Genomic DNA, 17,351 nt, shown 5'->3' with positions numbered 1-17,351 from the left:
GTGTTCTTAGCTATAATCCAAGAAATATCGGTTCAGCCGTTTGAAAGTTATCAGCTCTTTTCTGGTTACTGTAATCTTCACTTGTCGGGGGTGTTATAAATTTTTAATTCACACTTGTATATACCAAGGTACTACTTTTGATAACGAGGCTTTGTCAGAGAGAACTAGAGTTGACATAAATATAAGTTGAGACAAGGGCGAATAGTTGACAAACTTATCCTTATCACTAAAACTGCGACGCGGTGTGACGCATTTTATCGCAATTTTGCCCAGATATATCAATATACCTCGTGAAATAAGTTTTGTCACAGTATTTATGGTTGTGCTAGGTGGGCAGGGAACAGATGGTCGACACTCCATAATATTTTTTGTCAATGTTTTTGTTTATATAATAGATGAAAGTTCAACGCTTGACCACGATGTGACATGATTTATTTCTAGGCGCTATCGCTATTTGGTCTCCGATTTAGTGAACAAAATATAGGTAAGGCACCGTCAAGGATAGCTGTGATAACCTAGGCCTTAGAGTGGTTATAGTTAAGACCTTCCGCTTCCTACGCTGGAGGTTCGAAATCGATCCCGGGCATTCACCCCTAACTTTTCGGAGTTACCGCGTTTTAAGCAATTAAACCTGCTTTAACGGTGAAGGGAAACATCGTGAGGAAATCTGCATGCTTGAGAGTTCTCCATAATGTTCTCATAGGAGAGTGAAGTCTGCCAATCCGTACTTGGCCAGCGTGGTGGATTCCCAAAAAAAACAACCATTCTGAGAGGAGTATTGCTCAGTACCTAGTGAGTCGACGATGGGCTGATGATGATGATGACTGTCTATCACGATGTCTTCATATCTACAGAGAGATAAAAATTTAAATCTTTTCAAAGGATATTAAAATTCAAAAGCTGAAAAGGCAACCATTTGGGAAAATGAAATACAGCGATTAGGTAAATGGATTAGGTACCTAAATTTTTAAATACGATGTTATATTAGGCTATTAGGTCTTTTATTAATGTTCGATTTATTGTTTTACTTACTTTGTTGGTGAAATTCTAGCAACTAACTGCGATTTAACGACTTTTGGTCTGGTTTGGTGGGAGGCTTTGGTCGTGGCTAGTTACCACCTTACCGGCAAGACCGTGCCGCCAAGCGATTTATTTTATTTATTTATTTATCTCATTGCTTTCATGTACATTTTTTAGTTTACTTAAAGCTAAATAAGTATAGGTACATGATGCCCTGTCAGGGCATCGCAATTTACAATATTTACAACAATCATTAGAATATCTACGACAGTTATAAATTAATATTAATTTTAATGTTACATTATTATTAAATTATTAAATAGTAATATTATCAATTTTATTAGTAATAGTAATATTATCAATATTAATTTCCAGTCGATTTATTCTTATATACTTGTGTTTTTAATAAAATTAAGTTTGTTAATAAAATTTATAATATTACGTTGGTCATTATAAAGCGTTGCGGTACGATGCCGTGTAGAAACCAAAGGCCTATGGGTGTAATAAAAACTACCATATCCCTTCCAGGTTTGCCCGCTTCCACCTACCTGCCAAATTTCATGATTCTAGGTCAACGGGATTGATATGACTATAGATTGTCATGACAGACTCGACAGACGAACAGACGGACAGACAGACAGACAGACAGATAGATAGACAGACAAAGAGACAGACAGACAGATAAACAGACAACATAGTGATCTTATAAGGGTTCCGTTTTTCCTTTTGAGGTACGGAACCCTAATAACAGCACAAACGGATTGGACGTAACTAGGTATAGGTACTTGCTTGTTTTGCCACAGAACCCTAAAAAAGATATTCGTATTAGATTACGTAACGTAAAAGCTGCTGCACTGGAGTTTATATTTCCATTCTTTTTCACGTTGCGGTGCGATTTCGGTCGTTAGCGCTGTTATGTTACAAAACCGTTACTCTACCATTTGGGAATGCATATTTATCAGCTTTGCTTGTATATATATATATATATTTATTTTTCATGTACCAAAATTGTAGTTACAAAGTTAAGATAAATTAAGCTATGTACATAGGAAATGCTTATCTCTAAACAGAGATTTCTTCCAGCTTCCCCGTGCAGGTTGTGAGTAAGGTGCATAAATACGTGGAATAGGTCCCATGGTACTAGATTTATAAAATGGTTAATACAAGTGCTACACAATAATATTTACACAAATATCTTCCAATAAATACCAAAATAAAATACTTACATACAATAATAATATAATAATAAATAGTTATGCATAATATAATAAAATACGAATAAATATAATATATATAAAATATAATAAAATACTCTATTTACTTTTTTACCCACAACTTTTTTAGAGGAAAACACAGGTTTTGATACTTTAAAGTGCAAAATTGTAGTTTTACGTTTAGGAATAGATTTTGTCTAAGGCCTAGTCGACTCTAGGCTGGTGTTCAATATACTGGACAGATAATACCTTCTAGCGATGCGGAGGGCATAAACTAATTTTGCAGTCAAATTTATGACTCCAGTGGTTATTATAGGTATTAGGGATGGAGCATTTAGCATATGAAAAATCACGCAAAACCATAAATGTAGCTGTGAAAAGTTACGGAGGGAAATCTACGGAGAAAAGTTTGAAGGTTACTACATTTAATCTCGCTTTCTTTTTTAAATTTCGCACACTTTGATCATCGACCAGAGCTAAGATGGTAAAGAGTATGCGAGCGAGAACGATAGAAAGAGAGAAAATTCTAGTTTAATTTAACGATTGTAAGTGGGAAAATTCAATTGATTCTTTTCAATTCACGAGATCTTGATCATAATTCCAGCAAACGACTGCAAGTGCGAAAACTAAAAAATCACTTTCCGTTAAAAATTGCCTGTAAAATCACTGTGAAGAAAATAAAAATTCACTATATGAAAATGATTTAAAATGATTTTTAAGTAGCGATACTGCCCATCTCTAATAAGTATCAATATTTAATGGTTTTCGCGCTAAAAGTCCCTCGTGTTAGGTGGGAATTTACACAACCTTCCCGCCATTTTCCCACAAAGTAATTCCGATATATCACCAGAAAGTTTCTAACACTGAATTACCGAATACCGATCGATGTTAAAGTGAGAAGTCCTTAGGGAACTATACTTTTGTAAAGTAAATACTTTGCCGTGTTTTGAGGGTCATAAAAATCGGTGAAGTGCAAGTCGGAATCGTACACAAAGGGTTCCGGACCTACCATCGTACAAGATAATAACATTGTTCTAATATGCTTGGGGATCACATTGTTTTTTTTATTATTTTCTTGTTAAGTAAAGCGGCAATAAAAATACACGTTCAGTGGAAATTTCAACTTTCTACCTCTTCATGAGATAAAGCCCGCTGACAGACAGACGGACGGACAGACGGATGGACAGACAGGCGAACAGCAGAGGCTTAGTAATAGGGTCCCGTCGGCACTCTTCAGGTACGGAATCCTAAAAACTGGTCAGAATCTTCCCAAACAGGGTTTTCTGAAATAATTGGGTAACTATTTTGAATACGGAGGGTGCTACGTGGTGCTACAAAGGTGCTACGCGATGCTACGCTTGATATTTTTGGTTTTTGGGCAAGAAAGAGTAACAATAGAGCGCAGCGAACGTATATAATATGGTTATCGCCAGTCTATAATAATTCAGTACATGTGATTTATCAAATACTAGCTGATGCCCGCGACTTCGTTCGCGTGGATGTAGTTTTTTAAAAATCCCGTGGAAAATCTTTGATTTTCCGGGATAAAAAGTAGCCTATGTGCTAATCCAGAGTATACTCTGGATAGATTATAATCTATCTCCATTCTAAATTTCAGCCCAATCCGTCCAGTAGTTTCTGCGTGAAGGAGTAACAAACATACACACACACACACACACACACATACACTTACAAACTTTCGCCTTTATAATATTAGTGTGATCACCTACAAGAAATAAAGTGCCGTATTAGCCAAGCCAAAACCATGTTCCACAAGATGTCCAAAATCCTCTGCAGCAACAAAATACAGCTTGAGCTGAGATGCCGCCTTGTAAAGTGTTATGTCTGGTTCACCCTCTTGTATGGTTGTGAAACTTGGGTTCTCAAAAAGGAAGCAACTAACCGCCTACAAGCTTTCGAAATGTGGATCTACAGGAAAATGCTCAAGATAACCTGGAACAGTTTTACACCGAACACTAAGGTACTGGAATTGGTCCACAAAGAGAGAGAACTCATGTCCACCATCATGCGAAGGAAGCTCGCTTTCTTTGGGCATTTACAGAGAAGAGGACAATTCTCATTCCCAAGATTAGTTTTGGAAGGGAGAATTGCAGGCAAAAGAGCTCAAGGTCGCCAAAGACGTAAATGGTTGGACGATATAAGGGGGTGGACAGGGCTTAGTTACCCGAAGTTGAAAGAGGCGGCTTTTAATAGAGAAGCTTTTCGGATGATGATCGCCAAACTTCGTTTCGAAGAAGGCACGCGATGATGATGAATATTAGTGTGAAGTGTGATGCTATAGACTACAAATACATACTACTGCGATAGGAATACTGCTTTCCGTCATCATTCCATATACTGAAATATTCTTCCGCGATCTGTGTTTCCTGTCCATTATAATTCGTGTAACTTTAAAACAAGAGTGAATAGGCACCTACTAGGCAAACGCGTCTCATCTTAGGGCACATCATCACTTCCCATCAGGTGTGATCGTGGTCAAGCGTGCGCCTACAGTGAATATAGAACATTGATATAGAACAGAATTGGCTAGTAATTGGTCTTGTGCTCGGACGGGCTGGCGTTTTGTAAAATGGACTTTTCCCAATTCATTCCGTACCGGATATTGTTTAGATGAATAATGGTTCAGTCGCTTGAAAAATGACGAGGATCAAAAAATGGAATGGAGGAATCAGGCTCATATTAATTTTTCAATTTATTATCATTTTGATGGGGTACATGCGTTTTTTATTTTTTCTTTGGGGTATTATGTTTCAGGCTTCTTCTTATCATACTTTCATATTGTTATGTTAGGGTTCCGTCCCGAAGGGTGCCAACGGGATGTCCTATTACTAAGTCCGTCCGTCTATCGTCCGTCCGTCCGTCTGTCTGTCAGCGGGCTGTCTCTTATGACTCGTAATACTCGTATAGTACGCAACAGGTCAAGATGGCAATCGGGGTATGAGGCGGGGGGACGCCCCGCACAACCGCACGTCACCCGCACTATCCCGCACCGGGTGCGCAGGGTGTACCCGTACGTATAGGTACAGAGTTGAAGTTTTCACAGAATGTGTATTTCTATTGCCACTACAATAACATAATTAAAAACTCAAAATGGCCGCCATGTTAAAAAAATAATTTAAAGTACATAATATTCTACGATGGTACGGAGCCTTTTGTGTACGAGTCGCACACACACTTGACCGGTTTTTTATATTTCTTTAGGTATTATGTTTCTTATATAGGTATTAGGTTCTTTTTACCATGCTTTCAAAATTTTGCACGTTTTACTTACTTATTTTCCTGAAAAAAGATGAACGGGCATCATATTCTAGTATTTACTAGGTAAGTACAGTTTTTAACCTCCGACCCAAAAAGAGGGGTGTTATAAGTTTGACGTGTGTATCTGTGTATCTGTCTGTGGTATCGTAGCTCATAAATTAATTTGAAAGGTGGCTTAATCGAGAGTGTTCTAAGCTATAATCCAAGAAAACCAGTTCAGCCGTTTGAAAGTTATCAGCTCTTTTCTAGTTACTGTAACCTTCACTTGTCGGGGGGGTTATAAATTTTTAATTTACACTTGTCCTGAAAAAAGGTGAAGACGTTATGGGCATCATATTCTGGTATTTACTAGGTAAAGTTTTAAATTAAGTCTTCAACAGTAAATATTACATTTCATAAACAAGTTAACAATATTAGATCACGTTTTTCCCTGAGCATAACAATTTAAATAACAAAAGGGAAACTAATGTTAAATGTTGTATGAAGTCACCATTGTAGTGAACAATGGTGTTACTTTAACAGTTGTGTTTTACAAATGCTAACAATACAACAATAATATATAAATAACTCCGTCTCTACATTTCAATCCGTCTACTGAATATATTTGCAAATATTTTTGTTTTCTTAAAATAAGGTTAACTCATTTTTTTATATGGTTCTTTTTTTCTTCTCTCGCCTGGCTTTACAAAGATGCCAGTTAGCCAATGTCAAGTTTGTAGTTATTTACAAGTTACAAGTATGGACTTCGTCTGTGCCGGCGCTCACCGACACACGCACGGCGCTCCTTTAGAACTCTTCCCAGTCAGTTCCACCACCACCAAAAACACCAGTGAAACACAAAAACCGGCCACTTTTGACAAAAAAACACTTCAAAAAGGCACCGCACGCAAACGTCAACACAGACGAAGTCCGAGCATGGTTCTCGGAGAATGAGAAAGAGTTAGGCTATAGTCCACCACGTTACAGCTGTCTCAGTGCGGATTGGCAGTCTTTACACATCTTTGAGAACATTACGGAGAATTCTCAGGTGTGTGGGTATCGATGCATAAACGATGTTTTCCTTCATAGTTAAAGCAAGTGTTATTTAATTACTTAAAACGCACATAACTCCGAAAGGTTAGAGGTGCGTGCCCGGGTTCAAATGCCCGTTTCGCCCTAGGAATTTTTCCATAACAGGAAAATCACTAAGATTTTAAGAAATTCAAATAGGAAAACTTAATACCATGCAGACGAAGTCGCGGTAAACAGTTTGTAGTAGTAAAAATTATTAAATAATTCTTCAAAAAATTATATTTGTATCTTTATAAATATAAGTAGGTAATTAGGTACATAATAAACACAACTTTACCGTTTAGTTAATTTGGTATCGTTTGTCGTTTAGTATCCACGGAGTTCACATACCTAAAACTTTGAATTTTTATCGATCTATTTATTACGCAAATGGCTGTGTAAATGATTCATGACCCGAATTTGTTTATTGATTCAAAGTGATTGGGTACTTTTAGGCGGCGCGAGTGATCAATTACAACAAACCTCGCATGCTACTTTGCGTGACCCAAACAAATACAAAGTAGCCTTTATTGGCACGTTCCTAGCTCTACTGAGTACAGTCCTCGAAATGTGGTTTCTGGGAAAGGTCTCAAATCCCCGGCTGCTTAGATTTAAAGCAAACATACGCGCACCCAACTCAAAAGTTTAATAACTCAGTGGGGCGTTAATAAGTTTTTCCTCGCCGCCCGCCCAACTTTATGACCCACGACGCCAATAAAACTTGATCAGAGGTACGTGCGAGGACTGATCCGCAGCGGCTTTGAAGCCTCGCGAGGGGGACGAGGCGTCGCGACGCTCAGTCGGGCGCCGGCCGTTGGCAGCGCCGGTCGCACACATGGCACGCGCCAGGTAGAGGGCATGCGGCCCGCGCTCGCCGCGCTCGCGGCATGCTGCGTGGTGGCGCGCGCCGAGCCCGCCGCGCGCCTCGCCGCGCACAACCTCACCCCCACGCACGTGCTCAAGTGCGAGGACGGGCTCGTGCTGCCCGTCTGGCTGCCGCTCGAGGACGTGCCCACGCTCCACATCGCCATCCGCGGGCTCGTCTACTTCGTCACGCTCATGTACCTCTTCATCGGAGTCTCCATCGTCTCCGACAGGTTCATGGCCGCGATAGAAGTGATAACGTCCAGGGAGAAGGAGGTGCGCGTGCGACGCAACGGCAGCGACCACATCATAGTCGTACGAGTATGGAACGAGACCGTAGCCAACTTGACGCTCATGGCCCTCGGGTCCAGCGCCCCGGAAATATTGCTGTCGGTCATTGAAATCGCCGGTAAAAACTTCGAAGCTGGAGAGTTGGGACCCGGTACCATCGTCGGATCGGCCGCATACAACTTGTTTGTGATTATTGCAATATGTGTTGCAGTGATACCTGATGGAGAAGTGCGAAAGATTAAGCATTTAAGAGTGTTTCTAGTCACCGCAACTTGGTCAGTATTTGCGTATGTATGGCTCTATCTCATACTAGCAGTGATATCGCCCAGTGAAGTGGAAGTTTGGGAGGGCGCTGTCACGTTCTTGTTCTTCCCTGCCACGGTGTTGACGGCGTATATTGCGGATCGAAGGCTATTAGTTTACAAATACCTGAAGAAAGGTTATCGAGTTAACGAGCGTGGTGTGATCGTAGAAGCTGAAGGTGACGGTTCAGTTGAAATGGCATTGAAACCGAACGCCGATGAGTTTGCCTCAGACGATGAGGAGGGTCGAGAGTTGGAGAAGTCTCGCAAAGAGTACATCAAAGTTTTACGTGAATTAAAAAGACAACACCCTGAGGAAGATCTGGAAACAGTGGAGAGAATGGCATTAGAAACATTGATGGCTCGCGGTCCAAAGTCACGCGCGTTTTACCGAGTATCAGCAACACGAAAAATGATAGGTGGAGGAGATTTTACTCGAAAGATACATGAGCGAGCCCAGAGTGATTTGAGTGAAGTTAAAGCGGAGTTACAGCGACGAGAATCAGCTTCTATTGTCGCTGAGCCCAAAGGTCCTAATGTTCGTTTCGATCCGGATCACTACACTGTGATGGAGAATTGTGGATCTTTCGAAGTGAGAGTGGTCCGCCGAGGAAATTTAAACGGGGAAGTAACCGTGCAGTACACCACAGAAGATGGGACGGCAGAAGCTGGATCGGATTACGTTGCAGCTCAGGGTTCTCTTACATTCGGTAGTGGGGAGACGGAGAAGAAGTTTACCGTCCAAGTGATTGATGATGACGTATTCGAGGAGGATGAGCATTTCTTCGTGCGTTTGAGTTCACCAAAAGGTGCTTGTTTGGCATCACCGTCCACAGCTACAGTTGTGATTCTGGACGATGATCATTCCGGAGTGTTCTCGTTTCCTCAGAGGGACTTCGAGTTGACTGAGTCGGTTGGGACTTACGATCTGCGAGTGGTGAGGACGGCTGGTGCTCGAGGGAAGGTGCGCATTCCGTACTGGACGGAAGATGGCACTGCCAAAGGTGGTGCTCAGTATGAGACCGTGCAAGATCACGTCGTTTTCGAGAACAACGAAACTGAGTGAGTACTAATGAATAATTCAATTAGTAAAGTAAGTTTGAATAAGACTAATTTTCTGTTTCGAAGTTACTGTTTGATTAAAATTCCCTGAGATAAAATTCGGCACTAGCTTAGGAGCTGGTGTAAAGAAAATAAAATTTTACAGGAGCAGCAATAACTTTGACTGACTTTCCAAAGAACTTTGGGCTCAATTTTAGCACAGTTTTAGGCCATTTTGCTTGGAAATGAGTTCAAGTTGTATTCAATGATCGAAACCGAGAACTTAGGACTCAATTTCAGTATAGTCTTAGGCCGTTTTGCTTGGAAATGGGCCATAAACGTCCTGATTAAAGAAAGAAAAATATTTTAATAAAACCTGTTTTTATATCGTTTATTTCGCCAGTTCCTTAACTTTACTTGATTAAATCTTTATTACGTAAACTTTTTAAAATTGAATTTACCTATCTACGCTCAGTATCTTTCATGGAAATACCGCTCAATATTCTGGCGACGTTATACCTATTAAAACATAAATATTTATTAACCAACAAGTTTTCGCAAATTTCATTAAATGGAAAACTGAGGCCCGGTCAATTTTGCGCGCCCGTGGTGCTAATAATAAGTTTTGGAAGTAATTTGTTTTGCAAGTTCTTTTAATGAGAAAACTCTGATACTGATATTGGGCTTTCCATAGAGTTAAGACTTAAGAGTACGCTTTTTAAGTTCATTAACAGGGGTTTCAAGGCGCTCCAAAAGTAGTTTGGCTCTCAGTTGAATACTAACCAATCAAACTCAATGAAATTTTGTGGATACGTTCCAGTACGTTTAATGCCTATGTTTGTAATTTTTCAGATTTCCCTTAAAATATTCAGTTTCAAAGTTACCTACACGGTCTCCAAGAATTTACATACAAATCTTTAAACCCGTGTAATTTTAAAACTAGTTATTTTCAAAGAAAACACGGATGGAAAACCACGGATCGTGTCTAGAAAATTACATTGAGTTTGATTGGTCAATATTCAAATGAATATCTAACTACATTTGTATGGAGCGAGTGACGGAGAGACGACAAACTTGCGCGAACTTGTATCGTTAATATTGAATACGTGAAATACGCGAATAGTCAGCTCATCTCATGAAGTTTAGACCAATGATTATATTTTGGATTTCAGTCTACCTCATACTATTAACCAGAACTAAGTATGCAGTAGAACTAAGTATGCAGTTATGGTCTACTGCATACTGAGCTTTCTTCTCTTTCTTCTTTGTATAAGTATATCATCAATAGTATTGTATGTACTTATCATCGCGAAACCGTAAGCACAAAAAATTTGTAATATTGTTTCCAAATGTCTAACCAACATAATTATTTTCCTTGAAAACCCTGCAATTAATTATTTTTACATGACTTTGTAAGTTTCCTCGAGTCAAAATCGAAATTTCTGAGTACGTAAGGTACAATAAGCTGAAGTCGTTTATCAAGCATTGCGATAACATAGTAAATCGGTTTTAACAGACGACCCAATTACGTTGGCATCATCAATTTTGCCAAGACATTTGTTAATTTGAAATGGCTAAGGCTACAGAACATTCAAAATTACCACACATTCTTTATTAACTCACTCAATTACTGATCCTGATAGCAACTAAATTTTGAAGTAGGTATACCTACGGCATTTTGTCAGACAAACTTGATTAAATTTAATACTGTGAAAAGTCCTGATTTAAGGTATCAGTCTTGAACGTAGTGTTTTAAGTAGAGCAGAACTTCTAGAGTCGTTAATTTTTTTTCCCTCCTTTTTTAGCACTATCATAAAAACAACAAGTAGCAATATTAGAAAGAAAAGGATGCAGATAGATATTCTCTTAGTCTAGAGAAAGACATCAGAATTGACGTCATTATCTTCATCTGGTTTTGGTCGGAGGTTGGCTTCAACTAAGTTGGGTCGTCTGTGAAAAGCGTTAATCATCGTTCATTTTAATTGACGTTTGGAAAATGTACTCGTACGTTATTTGCCGTCGACTCGGTTCGCGAAAACAAATAACGCTTCCACTGGAATTACGTTATTTCAACATAATAAATTATATCTACTTATATACTCTACTAAGTACATATCTACTTAACAGTAAAAATGTGTGTTTGTTTTTCCTTTAATCACGTTGCAACGGAGCAAGGGATTGACCTGACTGAAAACCGCGAATTTGTGGTTACGTCATAAAAAAAAATTAAAATGTGTTTCAATTTTCAAAATAAGATAACTATACCAAGTGGGGTATCGTATGAAAGGGCTTTACCTGTACATCCTAAAACAGATTTTTATTTATTTTTATGTATTATAGTTTTTGATTTATCGTGCAAAATGTCGGGAAAATACGCGAGTACGGAACCCTCGGTGCGCGAGTCTGACTCGCACTTGGCCTGTTTTTTTGAGACCTGACATAATATGATCTTTTACTCCAGAAAATCCAAGTGTTACCACAGGATTTGTGAATAAGTAAAAACCTACATCCACGCTGATGAAGTCGAATGAGAAGGGTTTAGGCCATAGTCTGCCACGCCGGCCCAGTGTGGTTTGGCAGACTTCACACACACACAGTATATGCAGGTTTCCTCACGATGTTTTCCTTCACTGTTAAAGCACATGATATTTGATTGCTTAAAACGCATATACCTACCTAAATTCGAAAAGTTAGAGATGCGAGCTCGGGATCAAACTCTCGACCTCTCGATTAGTAGATCGACGTCTTAACCACTAGCACTAGGCTATTACCGCTTTATTCGTATTATTAGCTGATGCCCGCGACTTCGTCCGCGTCGACTTAGGCTTTTTAGGATCCCGTGGGAACTCTTTGATTTTCCGGGATAAAAAGTGCACCTTTGCCACTTTCCAGGTCTTTAACTATATCCCAGTAAAAACACGTCGATCTTTTGCTCCGTTGCGACGTGATTGAAGAACAAACCAATAAACCAACAAACTAACACACTCACATTTATAATTTGAGTAATGATTATACCTAGCACCTAAATAGTCCTGTACTCTACTCATAAAATTGGTAGGTTACCGTTACTTTATTTGAAGTAGGTATTGTATCTTATACATAAAGAGTTCTCATCCCTTTTTCAAGGTTGTGGAGAGCTCCTTGTAATATTTATTTTTAGAATACTTCGGAAGTGATTGCTTTCTGATTATAATATTTTTGTCTTTATATCACCATAAAATATGTTTTTTAAGATAAATTAAGGTAAGTATACGATTGTATAGGTATATAGTATATAAGAGCAGGCATTATTTTGCAGAAGTTATATACAAGGAATCAAAAGTTCAATTTGCTATAGTTCGCTGCAATAGATAAATCTGTTTGATGTTACATGCAGCATGCGATATGCACCACCCGCCCTTTCACTACTAAACATACGGAAAAAGCCAGCCGCCAAGCAAGTAATACGCACCACTACCACGCGACACCACACAGATTCCCAACCCCAACACACATTAGGCCAAAAACTTAACTACTAGCGCCGCTTTTACAATCCATATCCATAGGTACTAATATTATAAATGGACATAGGTTACTTTTTCCCTGAGAAATCAAAGAGTTCCCACGGGATTCTTAAAAACCTAAATCCACGCGGACGAAGTCGCGGCCATTATCTAGTATTACAATATCAGCATAATTAAATCCTCACATAAGTGATCGTGTATCTAATTTCATCCGCTAAGCAGGCAAAAGTCCATTACATAATTATATAAAGTAGGTTTATTTAATATTGCCGTTTCCAGAACATTGTATAATCGCGATGATATTGTGTGGTTTCCCTAACCTTTAGAATGCCAACTAGTCGGGTTTCAGTTACTAGCGTGGCCGTAACTCTACAATGGATCTGTTATTTATTTAACGACACAGCCCCGTATTTGAGTCCAAGGATATGCCATAGTTCATAGATATCTATGTAGTACCAAAGTACCAGAGTGAACTTTATTGAGTGAAGTACTCGTTCACTCTGGTAGTGGTTCTAGATCTCAACGACTTCCGAAGTGCTACCGAGCACCGTCCCGCGCATGCAAAATCCACTATGTATTCTTTAGGATTTTCATTTTTGATCTCATATTGTTTGGTTTTGAGAGGCGTGTATATGCTTTATTGCACCACTAAACACAAATGACAGGTTACAAAAAAGAAAACTTAAAATGTAGGTACAACAGGTGTAAATTAAAAATTTATAACAGCCCCGACAAGTGAAGGTCACAGTAACTAGAAAAGAGCTGATAACTTTCAAACGGCTGAACCGATTTTTTTGAATTATAGCTAAGAACACTCTCAATCAAGCCACCTTTCAAAAAAAAAAAATAAAAAATAAAATCGGTTTATTAGTTTAAGAGCTACGATGCCACAGACAGATACACAGATACACACGTCAAACTTATCACATCCCTCGTTTTGGGTCGGGGGTTAAAAAAGAATATTTAAAATGTAGGTTCAAAAAGGCGGCCTTATCGCTAAATAGCGGTCGCTTCCAGAAATCGTAGAAAATGGACAGTGGAAGTGTGTACATGTAGAAACCCGTTCTTTAGCATGTATTCTAGTTCAAAAGATAACCTTTTTATTTGATACTAGCTGTGCCCGCGACTTCGTTCGCGTGGAATAGCTCTCAGCGCGCTTTATATAGCCACGGACGCTCAGGCGCGAGGCGTGTAGAACGTACTCTGTACGTTAAAAATGGTCGCCGTGATTCTTTAAATTGACATAACTTTTTTATTTATGAACCGATTGACATGAAATAAACACTAAATGTTAAGTGAAGCTTACTACAATATATTAGTGAAAACCGTATCTAAATCGAATAAGCTGTTTCTGATATTAGCGTGCACAAACACACAGACAAACAGACAAAAAAATAATAATTACAATTTCGGGTTCGGCATCGATATAATAACAACCCCTGCTACTTTTTTTTATATATTTCCATTGTACAGACACCACTTTTCTACAATTTTATTATATGTATAGATATTTTTTCAAGTTTAAGTTTAAAAGAGTCTCCTGAAAACTTGTGATTTTCCGCATAGCGGAAGTTTCATTCGCAGCGACGATACCTACATTTTGAGAACGTACTCGCCACCACTGCCACCACCACATGGTCCACCTCTAATAAAAACGGTTACAGTTCATTCAGTTACGTCAGGCATAGTCACCATTTTATATTTTTACTCCTAAGACCGCTAAAACCATTCCGTATGGTTTCACCGAAGCCCCAAAAGGTACACGATTATCCACGGCCGAGCAGTTCCGACCTTCTTTATAATATAACAACTTAATCTCGGAATTTCGGCCATCTTTGCCACCTTAAGCGCCTTACTATGATCGTTGATCAAAGGGAAACCATTTTAGGTGTCAGGATTTACGGCTGTGTATTTTACCTATCCACCTTTTCGTAAACGATATATAGATTCGGTAATAGAGAAAGGTTGTGCTCTTTTTAGGGTTCCGTAGAAACAAAGAACCCTTCTCCTTAGTTTTGTCCAGTCTCTTTGTTCATCTATCCGTCTATCACAGTCATTTTAAAAATTAAAGAGCTGTATAGTTGAAATTTAGCACAGTTATAGACTATATGACCGCTAAATATACAAAGGAAAAAAAAATCACGGTAAGTAGGTACCAACTGCAGGGGAAAAAAATTTGGTTTAACCCCTCGAGGGTCACTTCGTTTAGTAAATATTTTAAAATCATTGTGAGGTTTTAATTAGTTGGATAAAAAACTACTGTTTAAAAAATGATGACTGTCAAACTTTTTACCAAAATTAACATTACTACGGAACCCTACCTTATGCACGTACTGACACGCACTTACCCAGTTTTTTTTAAACTGAAAATGGGAACTATAAATCACGTTCCAGAGAATTTTCCTTTCCTGTTCCCTGGGGAAAAAAGGTACATATTACAAGATTTTTTATTTATTTGGGCAAAAAAGTTGATAGCATAGTGGTTAAGACTTCGGCCTACTATTATCGGGTTCGATTTCAACCTTTTGAAGTTATGCGCCTTTTTAACCTCCGACCAAAAAGAAGGGTGTCATAAGTTTGACGTGTGTGTCTGTGTATCTGTTTGTGGCATCGTTGCTCTTAAACTAATGAACCGATTTTAATTTAATTTTTTTTGTTTGAAAGGTGGCTTGATCGAGAGTGTTCTTAACTATAATCCAAGAAAATCGGTTCAGCCGTTTGAAAGTTATCAGCTCTTTTCTAGTTACTGTAACCTTCACTGTCGGGGGTGTTATACATTTTTAATTTACACTTGTATGTAAGTAAATATCACTTGCTTTAACGGTGAGGACACTTGCATGCATAAATCTTTCACAAATGTTTGAAGTCTACCAATTCGTTTACCCCTTTCCTCCTGAGAGGAGACCCGTACTCCAAGGTTGCCAGAAGGGTACGAAATGTACGAAATTGGTACCTTTTGTGCCGTTACATTTCGTGCCTCCAAGGGATTTAGGTACCGTTCGGGTACATGCGGTGTAGAAACCAATCAGAGGTATAGGTTTAATGAAACTGGGGTAGGTATGGCAGTTTCATTAAACCAAGTTAGCCCGTTTCCAAGTTGGACTGCATCACCGCTTAGCACTACGTGAGATCGTAGTCAAGGACTAACTTGACACTAGAATAAAAAAAATCGGTCAAGTGCAAGTCGGACTCGCACACGAAGGGTTCCGTACGATTAAACAAGAAGTAAGACTTTTTTAAATTTTCATGGCGGCCATTTTGAATTTTTTGTAATTTTTTTGTTATAGCGGCAACCAATTCTGATGCATATTCTGTGAAAAGTACTCTTCGCCTATCAGGGTTCACGCGACACAATATTATGGAGGGACGGACGGCGAGGCGTAGATATAGGGTTGATAGGTAGATGATAATTTGTAGGATATTAGGTAATTAGATTCAGCCAGCTATTGGTAAGTTATATTTGAACGGTTTTAGTAAAAAAATACGTAGTAACCAATATAATATTGTCGTTCCATTTATATTGTGATCGGGCGGAGTTTGCTAGCTTATTGGTATTCCTGCCTCCTGGAGCCGATGCCATAATGAAATCAATTTAGACTTAACAACTTTGAGCGCAAGTTTATGTAACTTACGGACTCTATTGCGGAAATGAGATTGTCTTCTTTCAGAGAGAGTTTATTGAGTGCGCCGCATATTATATTGAATTCTTAAGTTTTTCCGGCTTACGTGTTTCCTGCACGTTACTTAATACCTTCAAGGCAAGAGCGAATAGGCATCTTCTAAGCAAGCGCACTCCATCTTAGGCTGTATCATCACTTGCCAGCTGGTCTGATTGCAGCCAAGCGCTAGTCTATAAATTAACTAGTGTAAATTAAAAATTTATAACATCCCAGACAAGTGAAGGTTACAGTAACTAGAAAAGAACTGATAACTTTCATACGGCTGAACTGATTTTCTTGGATTATAGTTAAGAACACTCTCGATCAAGCCACCTTTCAAACAAAAAAACTAAATTAAAATCGGTACATTAGTTTAGGAGCTACGATGCCACAGACAGATACACAGATACACACGTCAAACTTATAAAACCACTCTGTTTGGGTCCGGGGTTAAAAAATTGAAGTAGCACAAATATGGCATGCCCATTGTTACTTTGTACACCTTCTGATGGTGGATCCAGATATTTGATATGCAACTATCTGTCATCTTATTAGATGGTAGGGATGGTAGGTTCATTCAGTAATAGCAGTTATTATAGCAAGATTGATAGCAAAACCTATCGTCTAATGGACGCCTTAACAACATAGCAACATTGACACAAGCGGTCACCGCACAAAACCCATTATAAACTTTGTGTTTTTACGCTTCACAGAGTAGAAAACATTTAGACCCCAAAATACGCAATTTTAAGCTTGGTCGAAAACACGCAATTTTCAGCTCGACTGAAAACCATTCCATCAACAATCTGCCTTAAACTAAATGTTAATAAACATAACATCTGTTAGAGATGTAACATTTATTGTATTGTCTGTTGTTACTATTCTACATCAATGGTTGTATACTAAGAATTAGTACTTCCATGATTGTCTGTTAGGCAATACTTATATACTTTTATTATAGTATGACAGTCACTTTAAATGTATTCTTTTTGGTCATTCGTATACATTTTCCATTGACCTTTAGTGTCTACTGAGTCAGTGTTTCTTCGATGCGTGCGATGCAGCTGAACCTGCTGACTTTAAACATATTTTCAGTACCTATTGAAAATTGCGTTGTGTTACGGCCGC

At 38.7% G+C, this 17,351-nt stretch overlaps 1 protein-coding gene across 3 annotated transcripts in view; it reads left to right on the top strand.

Annotated features, from left to right (window-relative positions):
* Window positions 1-7,375: 7,375 nt before the first annotated feature.
* Window positions 7,376-17,351, top strand: part of LOC123875239 (sodium/calcium exchanger 3) — a 96,830-nt gene continuing 86,854 nt past the window's right edge. For all 3 annotated transcript variants that reach the window (XM_045920971.1, XM_045920970.1, XM_045920969.1), the window contains exon 1: window positions 7,376-9,082. In XM_045920971.1, coding sequence (XP_045776927.1) covers window positions 7,422-9,082 — 1,661 coding nt within the window. In that variant the 5' untranslated portion in view covers window positions 7,376-7,421. The remainder of the gene's footprint in view (window positions 9,083-17,351) is intronic.

Source organism: Maniola jurtina, chromosome 19, assembly GCF_905333055.1.
Source record: "Maniola jurtina chromosome 19, ilManJurt1.1, whole genome shotgun sequence".
Taxonomy (NCBI): domain Eukaryota; kingdom Metazoa; phylum Arthropoda; class Insecta; order Lepidoptera; family Nymphalidae; genus Maniola; species Maniola jurtina.
The sequence above is the reverse complement of the archived record's forward strand: the minus strand, read 5'-3'. Positions and strand labels throughout refer to the sequence as shown.